At 42.4% G+C, this 23,669-nt stretch overlaps 1 protein-coding gene across 2 annotated transcripts in view; it reads left to right on the top strand.

Moving 5' to 3' along the window:
* Window positions 1-22,140, top strand: part of LOC121840472 (copine-5-like) — a 216,012-nt gene extending 193,872 nt beyond the window's left edge. For both annotated transcript variants that reach the window (XM_042304214.1, XM_042304213.1), the window contains 4 exons: window positions 10,886-10,988; window positions 14,557-14,614; window positions 20,051-20,124; window positions 20,649-22,140. In XM_042304214.1, coding sequence (XP_042160148.1) covers window positions 10,886-10,988; window positions 14,557-14,614; window positions 20,051-20,124; window positions 20,649-20,852 — 439 coding nt within the window. In that variant the 3' untranslated portion in view covers window positions 20,853-22,140. The remainder of the gene's footprint in view (window positions 1-10,885; window positions 10,989-14,556; window positions 14,615-20,050; window positions 20,125-20,648) is intronic.
* Window positions 22,141-23,669: the final 1,529 nt, after the last annotated feature.

The raw sequence follows: 23,669 nt of genomic DNA, 5'->3' as shown, positions 1-23,669 counted from the left end.
AATTAAAAATGGATTAAATTGTTTTATTTTTCTCAACCATCGTCACACAATAACCCCTAATAACAAAGTGAGAAAAAAAATGTTTACATTGTAAATGTATTGAAAATTAAATACAGAAATATCAAATTTACATACGTATTCACACCCCTGAGCCAGTACATGTTAGAATCATCTTTGGCAGCGATTACAGCTGTGATTCATTCTGGTTAAATCTCTTTGCACACCTAGATTGTACAATACTTGCACATTATTATTATCTTAATTCTTCAAGCTCTGTCAAGTTGGTGATTGTTCATTGCTAGACAGCCATTTTCAAGTCTTCCCATAGATTTTCAAGCCGATTTAAGTCAAAACTGTATCTAGGCCACTCAGGAACATTCAATGTTGTTTTGGTAAGCAACTCCAGTGTATATTTGGCCTTGTGTTGTAGGTTATTGTCCTGCTGAAAGGTGCATTTGTCTCCCAGTGTCTGTTGGAAGCAGACTGAACCAGGTTTTCCTCTAGGATTTTGCCTGTGCTTAACTCTACCCACTTTATTTTCATCAACAACAAAAAAACGACCCAGTTCTTGCCAATGACACGCATACCCATAACATGCTGCAGCCACCACTCTGTAACTGTTTTAGAGTCACCCTTTCCCTTCATGGTGAATTCCCTGAGCGGTTTCCTTCCTCTCCGACAACTGAGTTAGAAAGGACACATGTATCTTTGTAGTGACTGGGTGTATTGATACACCATCCAAAGTGTAATTAATAACTTCACCATGCTCAAAAGCAGGGCTTCTTAAACCTTTTCAGCCTGGGACCCAATTTAGAAATTCTGTCTTCTCCTGGGACCTAAACTTACGAAAACATGCGACTAAACATATATATCGGTACATTTCATTGTACTTATGCCAATTAACAAATGCAACATAGACAAATAACAATTAAATGAAATACCTATATATATAGCGTGTCAATTAGAAATGTCCTTGTTTTTAAAAGGAAAGCAAAAGTGTAATGGACAGACTAATCTAAGTTTGAGTTATTTGGATCACAAAGAAGAACATTCTGTCACGCATGGTGGAGGCAATGTGATGGTCTGGGGGGGCTTTGGTGTTGATAAAGTGGGAGATTTGTACAGGGAAAAAGGGATACCACAGGGTATGGCATGGCGTGGCAAAATGGAGTGATAGCCTTCCTTCTATCACTCCATTTTGCAACGCCATGCCATACCCTGTGGATGGCGGTTAATTGGAGCCAATTTCCTCCTGCAACAGGACAATAACCCAAAGCACAGCTACAAACTATGCAATAACTATTTAGGGAAGAAGCAGTCAGCTGGTATTCTGTCTATAATGGAGTGTCCAGCACAGTCACCGGATCTCAACACTATTGAGCTGTTGTGGGAGCAGCTTGACCGTATGGTACGTAAGAAGTGCCCATCAAGCCAATCTAATTTGTGGCAGGTGCTTCAGGAAGCATGGGGTGTAATCTCTTCAGATTACCTCAACAAATTGACAACTAGAATGCCAAAGGTCTGCAAGGCTGTAATTGCTGCAAATGGAGGATTCTTTGACGAAACCTAACACTCTTAGGTTGGAACGGTTGCTGTTAAAATACAATAAATAATTTAAATTCTGAACTGATTGATCACATCATACAGATGTAGACCAGAAAACACACACACACACAGTCCTAATGAGAGGGGTGTGACTGGTTTTTCAACAAGCAGGTCTATTCAGGGCTCAGTTAGTGACAGTGCAACACTGAGGTGATGCTCAGCATTGAGTCTGTTTCTTTACTTGTTTCTAAAGCATGCTATAGTTGATCACCCTGACTGCCATAGGTACAGTGCCTGTACCTGAGTGCCCGGAAAAGGCACTGGATAAGGCACTCAGACCCCTTGACTATTTCCACATTTTGTTACGAAACAGACTCATTTTAAAATGGATTAAATAAATAAAAATCCTCAGCAATCTACACACAATACCACAGAGTTTAAGAGGATTTGCAGAGAATAGGATAAACTCCCCAAATACAGGTGTGCCGAGCTTGTAGCATCGTACCCAAGACTCAAGGCTGTAATCCCTCCAAAAGATGCTTCAACAAAGTACTGAGTAAAGGGTCTGAATACTTGTGTAAATGTGATATTTCAGTTGTTTGTTTTTTTATATAAATTAGCAAAAAATTCTAAACCTTTTTTTGCTCTGTCATTATTGGCTATTGTGTGCAGATTGATGAGGGGGAAAAAACAATCTAATCAATTTTGTGAATAAGGCTGTAACGTAACAAAATGTGTAAAAAGTCAAGGGGTCTGAATACATTCCAAGGCACCGTATGTGGTGCCAAACTGGATCAGAACAACTACTGCTTTCTCAGCTCGGCAGGAGACTGCTTCCTGCTGTAGATGAGAAACCCAGAACTGAGTGAGTGTGTTTGTCTCAAAAATAATCTTGCGCCAATCAGTGTAGTCCAGTTCAGAATACAAATGATTTATTGTATTTTAACAGCAACAGTTTATTTTCTCCATCTTCATCGGTATGGTTACTTAGGGTTGCACTATCAGTAGCTAGATAGCTTGCTTTGGCTAGCGTTAGCTAATAGCTGTGTACAAGTGGATTGTTTAAAAGAGAAACTCACATCTACTATTATGAGAGATGGTATTCCCTTATTTCAACTTCAACTGTTATAAAATGACTAAAATGACTTGCTAGCTGACTGACTCTTCCACTGTCGACGCATTGTTTCCTGAAGCATTCTGCCCTGTTCTGAAATAATTGGTTTACCGTCATGCTGTGGATGTTTGGTCAGGACCTATAGTTTTAATTTGTTCGTTTTGAGAGACTCATTACTAAGCAATTCCCTGCACAAAACACGTTGCTGGCACTCCTCGTTATTTCTCAAGATTTGTATTAAACCAAGAGAGAGAAACTCATCGCTGTATTTGCGTTTCATGACAATTGAGCTCAGTCAGAACTTGTTGCAAGCTTGAGTCCATTCGATGACAGCGGTGAGTGATGACGAGTGGGAATGACAAGCCAGTGGCTGACAGCGCATCATCTGCTGCTGAACAACAGCACTGAAGCGTGTGAGTCGTGGAGTGAAAACTGCCGGAAAAAAAGATCCGGTAAACCATGAGGCACACTGGAATCTTCCACCCACTCACACAGCTGCCAAACTGAGCAGAGACACCGCTGCTAAGCAGAGTGCACACTGAACAGAGAGTGCAGTTGCATTTGGCCAAAATCAATTCCTGTAATTAATAAAATAATTATACATTTACTCTGACATGTCGTGACCTATCCATTAACAGGTCCGCGACCCATACTTTAAGGGTACTCAAAGGGATATTCAATGTCTGTTTTTTTTTTACCCATCTACCAATAGCCCATAACGACAAAGCAAAACTGTTTTTTTTTTAAATTTGTGCAAATTTATTCAAAAGAAAACACAGAAATAACTTATTTACATAAGTATTCAGACCCTTTGCTATGAGACTCAAAATTGAGCTCATGTGCATCCTGCTTCCATTGATCATCCTTAAGATGTTTCCACAACTTGAATGGAGTGCACTTATGTTAAATTCAATTGCTTGGACATGATTTGGACAGGCTCAAACCGGTCTATATAAGGTCCCACAGTTGACAACGCATGTCAGAGATAAAACCAAGCCATGAGGTCGAAGGACTTGTCCGTAGAGCTCCGAGGAAGGATTGTGTCAAGGCACAAATTTCTGCAGCATTGAAGGTCCCCAAGAACACAGTGGCCTCCATTATTCTTAAATGAAAAAATATTGGCGCCACCTAGACTCTTCATAGAGCTGGCCGCCCGGCCAAACTGAGCAATCAGGTGGAAGGGCCTTGATCAGGAAGGTGACCAAGAATTCGATGGATACTCTGACAGAGCTCCAGTGTTCCTCTATGGAGTTGGGAGAACCTTCCAGAAAGACAACCATCTATGCAGAACTCCACCAATCAGGCCTTTATGGTCGAGTGGTCAGACAGAAGCCACTCCTTAGTAAAAGGCACATGACAGCCTGCTTGGAGTTTGCCAAAAGGTACTTAAAGGACTCTCAGACCACGAGAAGCAAGATTCTCTGGTCTGATGAAACCAAGATTGAACTCTTTGGCCTGAATGCCAAGCGTCACATCTGGAGGAAACCTGGCACCATACCCACGGTGAAGCATGGTGGTGGCAGCATCATGCTGTGGGGATGTTTTTCAGTGACAGGGACTGGTAGACTAGTCAGAATTGAGGGAAAGATGAACGGAGCAAAGTACAGCGAGATCCTTGATGAAAACCTGCTCCAGAGCGCACAGGACCCCAGACTGGGGCTATGGTTCACCTTCCATCAGGACAACGACCCTAAGCACACTGCCAAGATAACGCAGGAGTGGCTCCGGGACAACTCTCTGAATGTCCTTGAGTGAACCAACCAGAGGTCTGACTTAAACCTTAAATCTTAAATCTATCCTCTCTGGAGAGACCTGAAAATAGCAGTGCAGAAACACTTCCCATCCAACCTGACAGGGCTTGAGAGGATCTGCAGAGAAGAGTGGGAGAAACTCCCCAAATACAGCTGTGCCAAGCTTGTAGTGTCATACCCAAGAGGAATCGCTGCCAAAGGTGCTTCAACAAAGTACTGAGTAAAGGGTCTCAAAACCTATGTAAATGTGATATTATATGATTTGATTTGATTTGATTTGATATTACAGTTTATTTATTTAAAATAAATAAAATCTAAGAAAAAGTTTTTTGCTTTGTCATTATGGGGTATTGTGTAGTAGGTTGATGAGGGAAAAACAATGTAATCCATTTTAGAAAAAGACTGAATAACAAAATGTAACAAAATGTGAAAAAAGTCCAACTGAAAAGTTTCCAAATGCTGTATGTACAGGGGTAAAAGGGGAACTAGGCAACAGGATATGAGATAAACAGAGTAGTAGCAACTTGTATGTGAGTGAGTGTGGGTGTGTGTAAAGTCAGTATGAATTAATGTGCTTATTATGTATGAGTGAGCAGATGGTGGAGTGAGTGTCTCTGTGTGTGTTGGAGTGACAGTGTGTGTGAGTGTGTAGGGCCCTGTGAGTGTGTAGGGCCCTGTGAGTGTGTAGGGCCCTGTGAGTGTGTAGGGTCCTGTGAGTGTGTAGGGTCCTATGAGTGTGTAGGGTCCTATGAGTGTGCATAGAGACATTGCAAAGATTGAAATAAGGTCAATACAACAGCACAGGTTATACAAACAGATCTGGGACCTGGTTATAAGAGTCGGCTATACAAACAGATCTGGGACCTGGTTATAAGAGTCGGCTATACAAACAGATCAAGGACCTGGTTATAAGAGTCGACTATACAGCACAAACAGATCTGGGACCTGGTTATAAGAGTCGGCTATACAGCACAAACAGATCTGGGACCTGGTTATGAGAGTCGGCTATACAACAGGATAAGCAGATCTGGGATCTGGTTATAAGAGTCAGCTATACAACAGGATAAGCAGATCTGGGATCTGGTTATAAGAGTCGGCTATACAAACAGATCTGGGATCTGGTTATAAGAGTCGGCTATACAAACAGATCTGGGACCTGGTTATAAGAGTCGGCTATACAGCACAAACAGATCTGGGACCTGGTTATAAGAGTCGGCTACACAAACAGATCTGGGACCTGGTTATAAGAGTCGGCTATACAGCACAAACAGATCTGGGACCTGGTTATAAGAGTTGGCTATACAGCACAAACAGATCTGGGACCTGGTTATAAGAGTCGGCTATACAACAGGATAAGCAGATCTGGCACTTGTCTTACATCACAAGGCTGATGAACGTCATTCAACCTTATCTCAACCTTGGTTATAAAGCCAGTTGAAAACAAACCTTCAGGCAACCTTCAGCTCCACACTGGATACGAATCAGACAGGCCATTAGATCCTGTAAACCAGCAAATAACTGTTGTTTAATGGGTGCGTTGTGACTTAATGAAGAGGAAATAAACAATCAACTGTTGCCGTGGTGACAGATGTAAGTGGAGGTCAAGTCTCAGACTTATGAGTGCATGGACCCACGTCGTTGTTGTTGTTGTTGTGTGTGTGTGTGTGTGTGTGTGTGTGTGTGTGTGTGTGTGTGTGTGTGTGTGTGTGTGTGTGTGTGTGTGTGTGTGTGTGTGTGTGTGTTTGGTTCAACTTTCCTTGTGGAGACCAGAAGTCCTCATAAGGATAGTAAAACAAGGACACAAGGAAATATTTTAGGTTTAGGGGTAGAATTCAGGTTAGAATTAGGCTTTGAGTTACAGTAGAGGTTTAGGGTTAGGGTTAAGATAAACATTATTTTGAATGGGGATCAATTGTTTGGTCCCCACAAGGATAGTAAAACGTGTGTGTGTGTGTGTGTGGCCCTGATGAGGCTAGATGTCCCTTTAATCTCCATAACAACAGTAATGTCTCAAGTCTGTGTTTGTCTGACCTCCTCTCACTCAAACACACACACACTCACGCTCACGGACACACACACACACCCACACATGGGGACACACCATCCTTCTGATGCTGAACCCCTCCTTGTCTTTAATTAAAGTGTCAGCTCCAGACTCCAGCGAGCCAATCATCTGACAAGCTAAATTAGAAAGCAGGAGAAAGGGCTCAACAACAACCCCCAGAGGTCCGGCTGAAATGTCAAAACGTCCTTAGCTTTGGCATAATGAGCGCTTGGATGTGTCTCTGTTGTCTCCTCGTCTCTAGTCACAATAAAAAGATCAGGATCAGAGTACAGTAGGAGAGCTGATTTAGGATCAGTTTTGCCTTTTAGATCATAATGAATCAGATTACATAGACAGGAGGGAGCTGATCTTAGATCATTATGAATCAGATTACATTGGACAGGAGGGAGCTGATCCTAGATCATAATGAATCAGATTACATGGATAGGAGGGAGCTGATCCTAGATCATAATGAATCAGATTACATGGACAGGGGGAGCTGATCCTAGATCATAATGAATCAGATTACATTGGACAGGAGGGAGCTGATCCTAGATCATAATGAATCAGATTACATAGACAGGGGGAGCTGATCCTAGATCATAATGAATCAGATTACATGGACAGGGGGAGCTGATCCTAGATCATAATGAATCAGATTACATTGGACAGGAGGGAGCTGATCCTAGATCATAATGAATCAGATTACATGGATAGGATGGAGCTGATCCTAGATCATAATGAATCAGATGACATTGGACAGGGGGAGCTGATCCTAGATCATAATGAATCAGATGACATTGGACAGGGGGAGCTGATCCTAGATCATAATGAATCAGATTACATTGGACAGGAGGGAGCTGATCCTAGATCATAATGAATCAGATTACATAGACAGGAGGGAGCTGATCTTAGATCATTATGAATCAGATTACATTGGACAGGAGGGAGCTGATCCTAGATCATAATGAATCAGATTACATGGATAGGATGGAGCTGATCCTAGATCATAATGAATCAGATGACATTGGACAGGGGGGAGCTGATCCTAGATCATAATGAATCAGATGACATTGGACAGGAGGGAGCTGATCCTAGATCATAATGAATCAGATTACATGGATAGGATGGAGCTGATCCTAGATCATTATGAATCAGATTACATTGGACAGGGGGGAGCTGATCCTAGATCATAATGAATCAGATGACATTGGACAGGAGGGAGCTGATCCTAGATCATAATGAATCAGATTACATTGGACAGGAGGGAGCTGATCCTAGATCATAATGAATCAGATTACATGGATAGGATGGAGCTGATCCTAGATCATTATGAATCAGATTACATGGACAGGGGGGAGCTGATCCTAGATCATAATGAATCAGATGACATTGGACAGGAGGGAGCTGATCCTAGATCATAATGAATCAGATTACATTGGACAGGAGGGAGCTGATCCTAGCCTCTGAGAGGCTTAATATACACCACCCCTGGTCAAATCATGAGCCCACCTGGCAATCAATAATAACTCTAAAAATAATAAACAAATACAGCGGTTTGCAATTCTAAACACATGAGTAAATGTTTCATGTTATGACAGCTAGGGATGGGTGATGGAATCTAGGTAACTTACATACAGAACACTGCTGAGTCTATGATGTGGCTCATCACAAGCACTGGGCCTCAGAGATTTAGAAGTCACAGTGTGTGTGTGTGTGTGTGTGTGTGTGTGTGTGTGTGTGTGTGTGTGTGTGTGTGTGTGTGTGTGTGTGTGTGTGTGTGTGTGTGTGTGTGTGTGCCTTTGACAGGCCAGAGTTAGAGATCAGCTTTTAGGGCTCGATTCATACATGCGGTGAGGAGATCATTGGAAAGCAGACCGTGAGGGGAAAGAACAAGGATGCTGTCAATGGCGCACATTAGAAATAATCATACAAAGTGGATATTTGTCAAATTCGTGATGATTTTTGTGTTCTAACAGGCCCACAATCTGGTTCCTAAAATCCGATTTGGATATATTTGGCTGTTTTCACTGCATAATATTTACAAGTAGTCCTTTTTCAGGGTTAGAAAAAAAATGTCTGCTAAATGCTAACTCCCATTCATATAAGCTGGTAGCATAGCTAGCCATATAGAAATCGGTGGTGGAACTTGAAGACAGTTTTAAGTGTAATGCAGTTCATTGGTGACGATGGGGTTGACATCAAAACAAGCATTATACTCCGATGTTTACCTCAACATAGTGTGATATACACATACAGATATAGGATCTTAATTTGATCACCCTGTTGCAGGAGAACTTAAAATTAACTTTCAAAAACACGCAGTGTATGTGAGGTTTAAATAGACTTCTCAGGTTTGTAATTTCCACATTGCAATTTCAGACTTAATTTTCCTAAGAAAAATGCATCATCCCCTACAAAAAAATGTCCCTTCCATTATTATCCACATTGCTGTAGCAAACTGGCTCAAAATAAGATCCTAGATCTGTACTGTATGAACCATTTTGATGTGGGGCAATGAGGAGATTCTGAATCTTTACCCCACGGGGGACGTGTGAGTGGTGTTGCCATGGCATTTTCATTGTTTTGGTCGGGTTCGATGGATCTCTTTACCGCCTTTATCCGTAGCACTGAAGATCCCCGTTGCAGTGCGGTTTACATTGAAAGGTATACTTTCTCACTTTCCCAGAGGCTGCATTCATGGTAAACGCTGAAGATGTCGGCTCAATCGGAAATAACCTTTAAAGGAATACTTCTGGATTTGAACTTGTGGATACCATTTTTATGTCTCTACATGCAGTTTAAAGGAAGTTTCTAACTAGCGTTAGCACAAATGGCTGGAAGTGTGCTAGTAGATGCCACAGACTTCCAGTCATTGTGCTAACGCTAGTTAGCATCGGCTCGTGGAACTACCTTCATACTGGACGTAGAGAGACATAAATCTGACTCCGGGGGAAGCAAATCAAATCAAATCAAATATATTTATACAGCCCTTCGTACATCAGCTGATATCTCACTGCATGTGTCATTGTCTCCCCTTCCTCCCCTGGTCAATGTAGTCAAATCAAATCAAATCAAATGTATTTATACAGCCCTTCGTACATCAGCTGATATCTCAAAGTGCTGTACAGAAACCCAGCCTAAAACCCCAAACAGCAAGCAATGCAGGTGTAGAAGCACGGTGGCTAGGAAAAACTCCCTAGAAAGGCCAAAACCTAGGAAGAAACCTAGGAGAGGAACCAGGCTATGTGGGGTGGCCAGTCCTCTTCTGGCTGTGCCGGGTGGAGATTATAACAGAACATGGTACACTGAACAAAAGTATTAAACGCAACATGTGAAGTGTTTGTTCCATGTTTCATGGGCTGAAATAGATCCCAGAAATGTTATGCGCAAAAAGCATTTCTTATTTCTCGCAAATTTTGTGCACACGTTTTGCCAAGATGATCCATTCACCTGGCATATCAAGAAGCTGTTTAAACAGCATGATCGTTACACAGGTGCACCTTGTGCCATTGGACAATAAAAAGGCCACTTTAAAATGTGCAGTTTAGTCACACAACACAATGCCACATATGTCTCAAGTTATGGTATATGTGCATAAGCTTCGGACAACGAACACAATTGCATTTTATCGATGGCAATTTGAATGCGCGGAGATACTGTGACGAGATCCTGAGGTCCATTGTCGTGCCATTCATCCGCCGCAATCACCTCATGTCTTAGCATGATAATGCACGGCCCCATGTCGCTAGCATCTGTACACAATTCCTGGAAGCTGAAAATGCCCCATTTCTTTCATGGCCTGCAAACTAACAAGACATGTCACCGATTTAGCATGTTTGGGATGCTCTGGATCGACCTGGATGACACCGTGTTCCAGTTTCCCCAAAACGTCGCACAGCCATTGAAGAGGAATGGAGCAACATTGCACAGGCCACAATCAACAGCCTGATCAACTCTATGCGAAGGAGATGTGTTGCGCTGCATGAGGCAAATGGTGGTCACACCAGATACTGACAGGTTTTCTGATCCACGCCCCTATCTTTTTTTAAGGTATCTGTGACCAACAGACACATATCTGTATTCCCAGTCATGTGAAACACATAGATTAAGGGCCTAATGAATTTATTTCAATTCACTTATTTCCTTATATGAACTGTAACTCGGTCAAATATTTAAAATAGCTGCATGTTGCGTTTATATTTTTGTTCAGTATAGATTAAAGGGCCTCATTGCCAAAATCTCAAAAGTATCCCTTTAAATGTCAGTCTTCAGCGCAACCAATTTAGTTAGGCCCTGCATTATGTTACTGAACATCTACTGCTCCAATGACTTCTAGAATGTCCCGGTATGTCATCATCAGTATTGGAAGGGGGCAATTCTTATCTTATCTTTGAGCCCCTAACTTGTTGTGGCTCTGTTCTCTCCCAGGTACGCAGTGGCCGTACAAGACGGTTCTCAGTACTTTGTCCTGCTCATCATCACAGACGGAGTCATATCAGACATGGCCCAGACCAAGGAGGCCATTGTCAACGTAAGTGGTCTGCTAGATGCTCCCATTACCCATAATCCTCCTTTGCCCTCTGTCTCCCTGTCTCTCTCTCTCTCTCTCCTCTCTCTCTCTCTCTCTCTCTCTCTCTCTCTCTCTCTCTCTCTCTCTCTCTCTCTCTCTCTCTCTCTCTCTCTCTCTCTCTCTCTCTCTCTCTCCCCTCCCTCCCTCCCTCTCTGCTTTACGGGTGCTTTTACTGTAACTCACTATAGCACCTTTTTACCTCAGTTAGCTCCAAGCCAAAGTCAATGTATGTTTTTCTGCTGCTTTGAAGAAGTAGGCCGATGTTCAGTTCTATTATTTGCTCAAGTTGTTTCGCTGTTGTTTGGATGTTCTTTTATTTTTGTTTGACCCAACTTAAGTTTTTGTATATAGGAACATCAATTCGTTTATAATAGCGCTGTACTTTACATTAACGCTTGCTTGTGGGCTTCTAAAATTGTTTGTTTGTTCATGAAAAGCCCCTTGAATCCACTTTGTATCTCTGGCCGTGGGAATACACAGAGTGTTTCTACTGTTCAATGGGGGAGCAGCACGGCATCCTGACCTCTGATGACCTCTAACCTCTGACCTCACAGCAGACTGGGTTTAAAGGGAATTTGCGACTGTTAGTCAAACCATTAGAACAGCCACACCTTCCTTTTAAGATCTTGTCTGCTGCTCTATCCTGCGTCCGTCGAGCCTTTAAACCTGCCTCAACCGAGCCAAACCTTCTAACCTGCCTCAACCGAGCCAAACCTTCTAACCTGCCTCAACCGAGCCAAACCTTCTAACCTGCCTCAACCAAGCCAAACCTTCTAACCTGCCTCAACCGAGCCAAACCTTCTAACCTGCCTCAACCGAGCCAAACCTTCTAACCTGCCTCAACCGAGCCAAACCTTCTAACCTGCCTCAACCGAGCCAAGCCTTCTAACCTGCCTCAACTGAGCCAAGCTTCTAACCTGCCTCAACCGAGCCAAACCTTCTAACCTGCCTCAACCGAGCCAAACCTTCTAACCTGCCTCAACCGAGCCAAGCCTTTTAACCTGCCTCAACTGAGCCAAGCTTCTAACCTGAGAGGCAGGTTGGAATGCTGAGACTGGTTAAAAGGCTTGGTGGAGGACCAAGCCTTTTAACCAGTCTCAGCATTCCAACCTGCCTCTTTTCAACCTGCCTCAGGCAATCCTCTACCTCTAACTTGCCTCAGCCAAGTCTTCTTTCCTGTATCAGCCAAGGCTCTACCTCTAACCAACCTCAACTGACTCAACCAAGCCTTCTAACCTGCTGCCTTGGCCCTGCTTTCTGTGTTCTGCCCTCGCATTTACCGTCCTGTCAACTAGAATCACAATTCTCAACACAGTAACAAAAGACTGAATTACTTGTTTATTTGGAGTTGAATCCTTTGCTGCTGTCAGTTGTTTTCTCCAATTGTTTTCTTTGAACTCGTCCATACTGTCCTGCCGATTTAGTTTAGCATGTCTCTTTGGAGTCCACCTTACCCTCCAGTCCCCCACTCGCCTGCCCGTTTACCAGGCCAGCCTTTGGGCTAAATATTAGCTCCAACCCCTGTCTTTGATGTTTCACAGATCTCTCCTTAACTTAACTCTCCACTAAGGGCAGTGGTTTATACAGGAGGGCCTACTCTCTTCCTTTTCTGTCAGGGCAGAACAGCAGAATCACCATGGCCCATAATTCATTTGGGCCACTATTACATCACTGTATATCTGTGTCTCAAATTGCACCATATTCCTTTTTTCTATGAACCCTGCTTAAAAGTAGTGCACTACATATGGAATAGGCTTCCATTTGGAATGCGGTCAAAGTGTTGGCAGTTTATACCCAACCCCTCACAGGGGAGGGTGGGGGAGGGGCTGCCTCACTGACTGGTTTGTCATGCAGAGAGGATGGTTGGAATAGAATTCATGAATATTTTAAAGATTTCAGGAACTTCCAGGTTTGCTTCTGCAGGCCGGAAAATACTATTACAGCCAGGGACAGGTGGAGATCAAACTATTGGGTTTGCAATTATTTTTGCAGTCCAAAAATAGATGGTATTTTAACAGCTTGCTGGAGTAGGATCCCCTGGGTTTGACGAAATAATGTATGTTTGTGGTTCAGTCTTCATAAAAATATGATGTGGCGTTTATTGATACAGGTGTGTTGATTAAATAGAAAAATATGTTAAGAGTTTCCGTGTGAGAGAAAGTGAAAGAGGGAGAGTGAGAACGAGAGAAAGAGCACACATATATGCACACACACATTTACACACACACACACACACACACACACACACACTGCATCTTCTCCACATCCAAATGTGTTTTCACCACAGGCATTTATCATTAATTCATACCACAGAGCTTTCACCGTATATCTCCCAATATAACATATTGCAGCATCAAACTTTGGGTGGTGGTGGCAGGAGGATAAATCATAGATTGGTCCTATTACGTTAATGTAGTGGAATAGAGACACAGTTCAGATAAGCAGAGAGGAGTAAGAGTTACAGTGTACAGTGCAGGGCATTTTAGATCATTGATGCCAGCTCATTGATGCCAGCTCACGCACATCGTCTTTCGCTTCCAAAGCACCAGTTCATAATTAGCTGGTTTAAAGCAGTGTCCCGTCCCCAAGTGTCTCGTCCCCAGTGAAGGTAGCGTCCCTGACATTTACTATGCTGCTTTACCAGTCACCCTAAATAAGAGATGGTGGAAGTGTACTTCACTGTTGGGAGGGAGTTATGCACTGTAAGCATTTTGGCTGTGCTGTGTTCTCCTCCTCTGTACTTGCTCTCTACAGAACACATTGTATTAACACTGTGGACAATATCCTATGCTATTTTGTACATTCTACCGTTTACTATTACGTTGGCTATATACTGTAGTAGTTTGCCTTGACAAAATATTCCATGACTGACTCAAATATTTTACTTTTAAAATGGTCTACTGTAAAACTGATATTCCTTGTGGCAGCAATACATCCATCCACACATGGCCTCCAGAGAATTCTGCTGGATATGGACAAATCGTTCTGAGTTTTTTTGCAATTCTGATGCATTTCCCCAGACTGACTGATCAATTAGAGCTGAGCTGAACAGTGTGAGCAGCAAGCAGGGAATTGTCAGCAAATGCAGTGTTTTGGTTATCTTCTCTGTGCAATGCACATTTTTTTGTCTTTCGTCCAATGGCCTCCTTGTGTCTTGCTGCCCTGTGCGACTGGATTAGCAGACTGGTGTATACTGTTGTGAAGGAAGTAGCACTGCTACTGTGTCACTGAATAAACCCAATGCAATACACACAGATTCAATAGTGAACAACTGCATTGTTTGAGGGTGTCAGATGGGTTTGTGACTGATTTTCTTTTTAAATATTTTTGATCAGTCCTCTTCAGAATCTTTTTTTTGGGGGGGGATCAATTGTTTTTATTTTGCAAAATACACTAAACAAAGACAACTTCCTGTATGAACGTTTAATGACTTAAGCTTTTTCCTACGTAAGAACTCAAAAACACCCTGTCAGAATGTTGACAATATCACATCTACTTCTTTGTTCGTCACTCTGTTTGTTCTCCGCAGGCTGCTAAGCTTCCAATGTCTATCATCATTGTTGGAGTCGGCCAAGCTGAGTTTGATGGTGAGATTGACCCCCGTCATACTGCTTTCATGATTTTTCAATGGTTTTTTGTTTGTTGCTTTAATTTAGAATTAGCAGATAGCGGTGTCAAGGTAATACACTGAGTATACCAAACATTAGGAGCACCTTCCTAATATTGACTTGCACCCCCAGGTAAGAAGTTGTTCTTTACTAACTTGCCTAGTTAAATAAAGGCTCCATTTTTTTTAAATGTATACATTTTGCCAGCAGAATAGCCTCAATTCGTCAGGCCATGGACTCTACAAGGTGTTGAAAGCGTTCCACAGGGATGCTGGCCCATGTTGACTCCAATGCTTCCCACAGTTGTGTCAAGTTGGCTGGATATCCTTTGGGTGGTGGACCATTCTTGATACACACGTGAAACTGTTGAGTGTGGAAAAACCCAGCAGCGTTGCAGTTTTTGACACAAACTGGTGCGCCTGGCCCCTACTACCATACCCTTTTCAAAGGCACTTTTCACCCTCTGGATGGCACCCATGTCTCAATTGTCTCAAGGCTTAAAAATCCTTATTTAACCCGTCTCCTCCCCTTCATCTACACTGATTTGAAGTGGATTTAACAAATGACATCAATAAAAGCTTTCACCTGGATTCACCTGGTCAGTCTTCAGTAGGTTATGGAAAGAGCATGTGTTCATAATGTTTGTATACTCAGTGTATGTTTTTAGATGGGAAATGGAAATTAATTCAAAAGAGACTCTTATAAAGCTGCTGCTGGTCAGAAAGAGTATTATTTCACTATGTGGCTAAGAGAAAGAAAACATTTTCACACAATGTCTTTAACTTCGTCCTTGACCTATGCTGGGGAAATAACAACTCAAACATTTGCATAAATAATCAGCACAACTCAAATAAGAAATTCCTCTGTCAAATATGCCAAGTGTTCTGTCATTGATGTACAATAAATAATGCAATAGCATTAAGGTAGGAGGTTATAGGGGGGCAGTTTCAGTGTGAGGGATGTTAGCTAATTGGCAGTTTGGTGGAAGTCCCTAGTTAATAAGCAATCCACAGCTGTTGCATACAATCTGAATATTTTAAACATATGGTCACTACTTTGATTCTCGCCATTTTGGTGTGCTGTTTACTGTAACAGTGGCTGGCTGTTACAGAAGCTGGCTGGTGTTTGGATTTAAATATTCTTCTTTTACATGGTTATTTACGATGCTGGGAATGTTCTCATGAATGTTAAAGGCAGTTATTATAATTGATTAGGAGGCATAGGCAGTGCATCCATAAGGCTAAGGGAAGCTAAGATTTTCACCCTAAAGTAAATTTAATTAAATTGCCCAAAATTATGCAGCCTAATTAGCTTACTCCTGTCTATACAGAAGTAAATCAAATATTCAAAATAGGCTACTGTACCAGAAAGCATGATTTAGCCACAGAGGATCATTAAAAAATGCAATAAATAAATGATTGTTGAGTTGCGACTGTCAGTGAAAAGCAGAGAGACCCAGCCATGGCATATCACAATATTTAAAAACAACATTGTGGAAAAACCGTTTGAAAAGAAAATGGCTATTGTTGTGAAGAGATTACAATATAGAGTCCAAACTGTATTTTAGTTGTCAAAATTCTCAACTTAATTGAGCGAACAGTAGCCGATCTTATTTGCACCAGTAGAGATTGCAGCTGCCGAAGTTGTGTCGTCAGACGGCCCAGTTGCAGCTGCCGAAGTTGTGTCGTCGGACGGCCCAGTTGCAGCTGCCGAAGTTGTGTCGTCAGACGGCCCAGTTGCAGTTGCCGAAGTTGTGTCGTCAGACGGCCCAGTTGCAGCTGCCAGTTGTGTCGTCGGACGGCCCAGTTGCAGCTGCCGAAGTTGTGTCGTCAGACGGCCCAGTTGCAGCTGCCGGTTGTGTCGTCGGATGGCCCAGTTGCAGCTGCCGAAGTTGCGGCGGCGCCGGACGGACCAGTTGCAGCTGCCGAGTTGTGTCGTCGGACGGCACAGTTGCAGCTGCCGAAGTTGTGTCGTCGGACGGACAAGTTGCAGCTGCCGAAGTTGTGTCGTCGGACGGCCCAGTTGCAGCTGCCGAAGTTGTTTCGTCAGGACGGCCCAGTTGCAGCTGCCGAAGTTGCGGCGGTGCCGGACGGACCAGTCGCAGCATCGTCGGACGGGTCATTCCCGCTGTCTCCCTCAATGGTAGATTATTCTGTCACCTTGGTATAAATGGATCAGGAGACAGGTGCAGGAATGCCAACTATCACGTTCACGTTTAAGGTAAGACCCAGGTGCAGACAGTGACGAAATAACAAAGGTTTATTATTCGAACGAACAGGGGCAGGCAAAAGGACAGGTCAAGGTCAGGCAGAGGTCAGTAATCCAGATATCTGGGGTGAAGTCATAGGACAGTAGGCAGGCTCAGGGTCAGGGCAGGCAGGAATGGTCAAAACCAGGAAACAAGAAAACAGGAACAAGGGGAAAAATACTGGTAGGCTTGACGAACAAAACGAACTGGCAACAGACAAAGAATACAGGTATAAATACACAGGGGATAATGGGGAAGATGGGCGACACCTGGGGGGGGGGAGGGGGGGTGGAGACAAGCACAAGGACAGGTGAAACAGATTAGGGGTGACACCAACATTTTCCTGTGCAGAAAAATGAGAAGAAATGTATTTGAGTTACTGTGATTGAGTTATATTATTAGCCTAAATTATGACTATTCAATTTATTATTCAGATTAGGAATATTAGGCCGTCTTACATAAGTTTTCAAATGTGAGGAATGCATGGAATGCTTTACTATTTGATGCATTTGTGTGGTGGAAATTAGCTTCCCCAAACTTGAAACCCACACCACCTATGTCTGAAGGCCATATTAGGACAGCCTCCAACTACAAGTCCGAGTGACACTGAGACCCCTCCTTGTGAGTCTGAAGCTATAGTAATATGGACACCGTGATGGGTAGTCACTCCTACAGACAATGTACAGCATGTGTAATAAGCCACCATAATGGTTAAAGTTACACAGACAGTGCAGGGCAGTGACTCACCCAGACTGTAGAGGGTTAAACTGGTGTTATAAACCACTATGAAGGGTAATGACGCGCCCAGACAGTAGAGGTTTAAACTGGTGTTATAAACCACTATGAAGGGTAATGACTCGCCCAGACAGTAGAGGTTTAAACTGGTGTTATAAACCACTATGAAGGGTTGTGACTCACCCAGACAGTAGAGGGTTAAACTGGTGTTATAAACCACTATGAAGGGTTGTGACTCACCCAGACAGTACAGGTTTAAACTGGTGTTATTAACCACTATGAAGGGTAGTGACTCACCCAGACAGTAGAGGTTTAAAACTTGTTCACGCTACCACGTTCCCCTAGGGCACCCCCCCCACGCTCAACTCAAAAGATGGCGCACAGAATGCAAAAATATTCTTAGAAATATTTAACCTCCACACATTAACAAGTCCAATAGCTCAAATGAAAGATAAACACCTTGTTCATCTACCCAGTGAGTCAGATTTCTAAAATGTTTTACGGTGAAAACATAGCACATATTTATGTCAAACCACCACCAAAGACACAGCCAATATATAGCCATTTTGTCGAACAAAAGATGCAATCACAAACGCAGGATTAAAAGAAAAATAATTCACTAACCTTTTGAAAATCTTCATCAGATGACAGTAATAGGACATGTTACACAGTACATTTATGTTTTTTTCAATAATATGCTATGTATATCCATAAATCTCTGTTTACATTGGCGCCATGTTCAAAAAATCCTACAAAAATGTCCGGAGAAATTATGATAACTCCGCCAGATAACAGCAATTCACATCATAAACTTTGACTAAATATACATGTTCTACATATAGTTAGAAAGATACACTGCTTCTTAATGCAATCACTTTGTCACATTTCTTTTTCACATTACAGAAATCGCTGACTATTCAATAATCTGAGACGGCGCTCAGACGTAAGCAATATTTCTCCGCTATGTTGGAGTCAACAGAAACACAAAATTACAACATAAATATTCACTTACCTTTGATGGTCTTCGATCAGAAGTAGTGGAAGGACTCATACTTACCCAAAACAGCATTTGGTTTCAAGTCGTGTGTCTTTGTGTTATCAAACGCGACAAATTCCGGCTGAAATGCAGCCAAAATTCGAAGGGTTGCGCATCAAAACTTCAAAATTACATATTATATGTCGACTAAACTGGTCAAACTAAGTGCAGAATCAAGCTTTAGGATGTTCTAAACGTACAAAACAATTCTCAACTCGAACAGACAAACTGATATCGTCTCGTGCTTCATGGAACAAAGGGCACTCGGAGCGCAACGCGCGCAGGACAGTGCATGTATTTTCTCGCGACACCAAGTATTTTGCCTGCCAAAGGGTCAAAGCCCGCGGGATTTTCACAATGAAACGCTCTATTGAAAGAAGACATCTCGCCGAAGACCTAGAAACTGATCCCAGATCCATAGTTGGTTGGGAAGGGTGGGGGTGATGACATCAAAGTTGGCCCAACTTTCCTGATGAGAGAAATAGTTTGGGAGATTGGCTGCCCTGTGAGTTCTGCTATACTTACAGACATAATTCAAACGGTTTTAGAAGCTTTAGAGTGTTTTCTATCCAATAATAATTATTATATGCATATATTAGCAATTTTGGACAGATTTTCTTTCAGTTTACTATGGGCACGCAATTCCTCCAAAGGGGGCAGTATTCTGCCTATCCTTAACAGGTTTTAAACTGGTGTTATAAGCCATTATGAAGGGTTGTGACTCACCCAGACAGTAGAGGATTAAACTGGTGTTATAAACCACTATGAAGGGTTGTGACTCACCCAGACAGTAGAGGTTTCAACGGGTGTTATAAACCACTATGAAGGGTAGTGACTCACCCAGACAGTAGAGGTTTAAACTGGTGTTATAAGCCATTATGAAGGGTTGTGACTCACCCAGACAGATGTTTAAACTGGTGTTATAAACCACTATGAAGGGTAGTGACTCACCCAGACAGTAGAGGTTTAAACTGGTGTTATAAACCACTATGAAGGGTAGTGACTCACCCAGACAGTAGAGGTTTAAACTGGTGTTATTAACCACTATGAAGGGTTGTGACTCACCAAGACAGTAGAGGTTTAAACTGGTGTTATAAACCACTGAAGGGTAGTGACTCACCCAGACAGTAGAGGTTTAAAATGGTGTTATAAACCACTATGAAGGGTAATGACTCGCCCAGACAGTAGAGGTTTAAACTGGTGTTATAAACCACTATGAAGGGTAATGACTCGCCCAGACAGTAGAGGTTTAAACTGGTGTTATAAACCACTATGAAGGGTAATGACTCGCCCAGACAGTAGAGGTTTAAACTGGTGTTATAAACCACTATGAAGGGTTGTGACTCACCCAGACAGTAGAGGTTTAAACTGGTGTCTCTTTTTCTCTTCTCTGTAGCCATGGTGGAGCTTGACGGTGATGACATCAGAATCTCCTCGAGAGGGAAGCTGGCAGAGAGAGACATTGTACAGGTAGAGCTCACTTTTTGTTCTTCCCGTATGACCATAACACAACACTGATGAGTGATGAGGGGGAGGGGGGGGGCATGTCACAGAAAGGTTACATCGATACAAGTAAGGAAACTACTGATGATTGATAGCATCATTGTTTAAATCTCAGAGGTGCCATTTGTGAAATATTCCACACCCCTATTTACCCCTAACCCATCAATCTGACATATTAGGAAAAATCAGTCATAGTTTCAATTGACAAAATTGTCCTGAAATTAAATAACAATTAACATTGTCACATATTGCCACTTTCAAGTTCGAAACAGATCAAAGTGCTATAGAAACGATACCCCTCTCTCTCTCTCTCTCTCTCTCTCTCTTTCTCTCTCTCCCTCCCTCACGCTCTCTCTCTCGCTCTCTCCTCTCTCTCTCTCTCTCTCTCCCTCTCTCTCACTCCCCCTCTCTCTCTCTCTCTCTCTCTCTCCCTCTCTCTCTCTCTCTCTCGCTCTCTCTCTCTCGCTCTCCCGCTCTCTCTCTCCATATAGTTTGTTCCGTTCAGAGACTACATGGACCGGACAGGAAACCACGTGTTGAGTATGGCCCGGCTAGCCAAGGACGTCCTGGCTGAGATTCCTGAACAGCTCATCCTCTACATGAAGAGTAGAGGCATCAAACCCTGCCTCCTGCCTCCACTCAATGAGGAACCAGGCCCTGAAGACCAGGACCATGCCCAGACCACCCCTGTCTGAGCCCCAGACCTACCCCCATCTGAAGCGCCTACCCTGGGGAAGGAGGTCGCGGTAGGATGGGTGGTAGACTGGATGGTGGACCCCCCTCCTGGAGGGATGCAAAACGTAAATGTGAAAATCCTTTCAAGGCACTTTTTTTTTTCTCATGCTGAACAAATTGATAAGACTCCATTTTGCTTGGAGTCGAGACTGTTTTGAGGGAAAAAGCTGAAGATCAGGGAGTTTTCCTTTTGAGTTTCATCTCCTGACGGAAGGGCAACGAGGGGGATGAGAATTGGAGAGTCACAGAAGGAGGAGTAGAGAGGAGAAAAACAGAGCAGTGACGTAAACTAATGTTAGACGTTGGCAGTCAGAGCTGTCAAAGTGGCGACGTAACAGGTAGCATGTTTTAGACGGAGAGGGTGTTTTTGAGGACATTAATTATTAGAACGTGCCAGTTTGCATCACGTTTGTGTATATGATACATTTTAGAGTGGTGGTGTATGTTGGACTAAGGAATCACCTGTATAATGTCGTATCTATTGTAAGAAACTACAGCATCTATTCATGTTGGGGATAATATTTTTTCTTCATATTTTCCCATCACGCTTTTTTGGGGGGAGGAGGGGGATCAATGCTATAAATTATTGTTAATTTATACTTTGAAGAGTACTGTAATATAAAGCATGTGGTAGATAGAAACTATCCAACTGTTTAGGAATAGTTGTAAAAGATCAAGATGAATGCTTTTACATTTTGGATTGTGACAGTTACACAGATGAACGGATGTTTGTATGATCGTTTAACTTCATGCACCCGGTACAAGACATACTTACCCTATATATTTAAAATAGGTATCAACAAAATGCACTAACAGTCCAAATAAAAAGCACAAAGGTCATATACAATACATATATTGATCAAGTGAAATATATACCACAATTATATACTAGCGACCAACAGCTACCCCTCAAAGACAATGAAAAGGATTGCACAGCAACAAAATGAAATGTCTTCCAGTTCTAGAATGTTATCATGAATGAGAATTAATCTAGAATCTAGTTACTTCACATTCTGCGTTATTATTGTTTACACATCTGCTCGTGCACGACCAGAGCCACATCTTCAAAGGCATAGTATTTCCATAGTATTAGTATGTAGCGATGTATGTTGATGGATGCCTGGCATCCAAAATACTCAAACCCGTCAATGAGCTTCTGCGTAGCCAGGCTTTAAAAATAGAACTTGGTTCTATTTGTGATGCTTGATGCGCTGCAAGTCCCGCCTCTCCCATCTCCTCATTGTTTTTTAGGAGCATATACCCATGTGGGTGATTGAAAGAAGAAATGAGGTCCACACTCCAGTCCAGTTGGTGGAGGTAATGCACCTTAAAGTAGGTTGCCAACCGCCATATTAAGTCCAAAGAAGAACAAGAAGCCTGAAGGAGGAGAGATTACTAGAAACAAACTAGGTTTACCCTTTTATCAGTGGATTAATTGTCAGAGTAGAGGACCTTGTGCATTTCAGGTAAAATAACAATCCAATGTTTATATCCCAGGACAAATTAGTTAGCAACAGCAAGCTAGCTAGCTAAATTGCTATGAATGTTTAATGCTTTGCAAACTGTCCCCAAATTAATATAGTTGGTTCAAAGTTCGTTTTGATATTTCAAACTGCGTGTCATGATCGCATCTGGTGTGGATGGACAAAATCAACATGCACGATGGCGTACCCGGACAAACGCGCGTGCCCGGTCTAGTCAGCATGTAAGAAGTCATTAAAATGGAGTCGATTTAAAAAGTAACTGTATAAAGAGCAGTTGATACAGTGTACAATCTATTTTACTCACTTCATCTGGACTACTGATAGATTTCAAACTTGCTGCCAGGGATGTATTGCCATCTTTCATTTAAGTTGTTGATATATATGTGACCGACTGGGGTTCAAATCTGGGTTTCCTACACACCACAAGACTGTGTTAGCCCGCTGAGATAAAGCAGTTAGCTCAAGTAGCTCAACGCAAGTCTTCAAGTTTCGGACAAGGTCACTCATCGTGTGTGCGTTGTTCCAAAACATATTTTACGTTTTTGTCCATTTAGCAGACGCTCAAGAGCAATTAGGGTTAAGTGCCTTGCTCAAGGGCACATTGACAGCTTTTTCACCTAGTCGGCTTGGGGATTCGATTCCAGCGTCATTTAGGTCTCTGCCCCAACGCTCTTAACTGCTAGACTACCTGCCGCCCTGTTATATCTAGCCACGTTTAAGTTGTTGATGTAGTTCCACGTTTAAGTTGTTGATGTAGTGCCATGTTTAAGTTGTTGATGTAGTTCCATGTTTAAGTTGTTGATGTAGTGCCATGTTTAAGTTGTTGATGTAGTGCCATGTTTAAGTTGTTGATGTAGTGCCATGTTTAAGTTGTTGATGTAGTGCCATGTTTAAGTTGTTGATTGTTCCATGTTTAAGTTGTTGATGTAGTTCCATGTTTAAGTTGTTGATTGTTTGAGTTGTTGATGTAGTGCCATGTTTAAGTTGTTGATGTAGTTCCATGTTTAAGTTGTTGATGTAGTTCCATGTTTAAGTTGTTGATGTAGTGCCATGTTTAAGTTGTTGATGTAGTTCCATGTTTAAGTTGTTGATGTAGTGCCATGTTTAAGTTGTTGATGTAGTTCCATGTTTAAGTTGTTGATGTAGTTCCACGTTTAAGTTGTTGATGTAGTTCCACGTTTAAGTTGTTGATGTAGTGCCACGTTTAAGTTGTTGATGTAGTTCCACGTTTAAGTTGTTGATGTAGTGCCATGTTTAAGTTGTTGATGTAGTTCCACGTTTAAGTTGTTGATG

Source organism: Oncorhynchus tshawytscha, linkage group LG22, assembly GCF_018296145.1.
Source record: "Oncorhynchus tshawytscha isolate Ot180627B linkage group LG22, Otsh_v2.0, whole genome shotgun sequence".
In the NCBI taxonomy this organism is placed as follows: Eukaryota; Metazoa; Chordata; class Actinopteri; order Salmoniformes; family Salmonidae; genus Oncorhynchus; species Oncorhynchus tshawytscha.
Note: the sequence above shows the minus strand (reverse complement) of the source record. Positions and strands in the feature narration are given on the sequence as shown.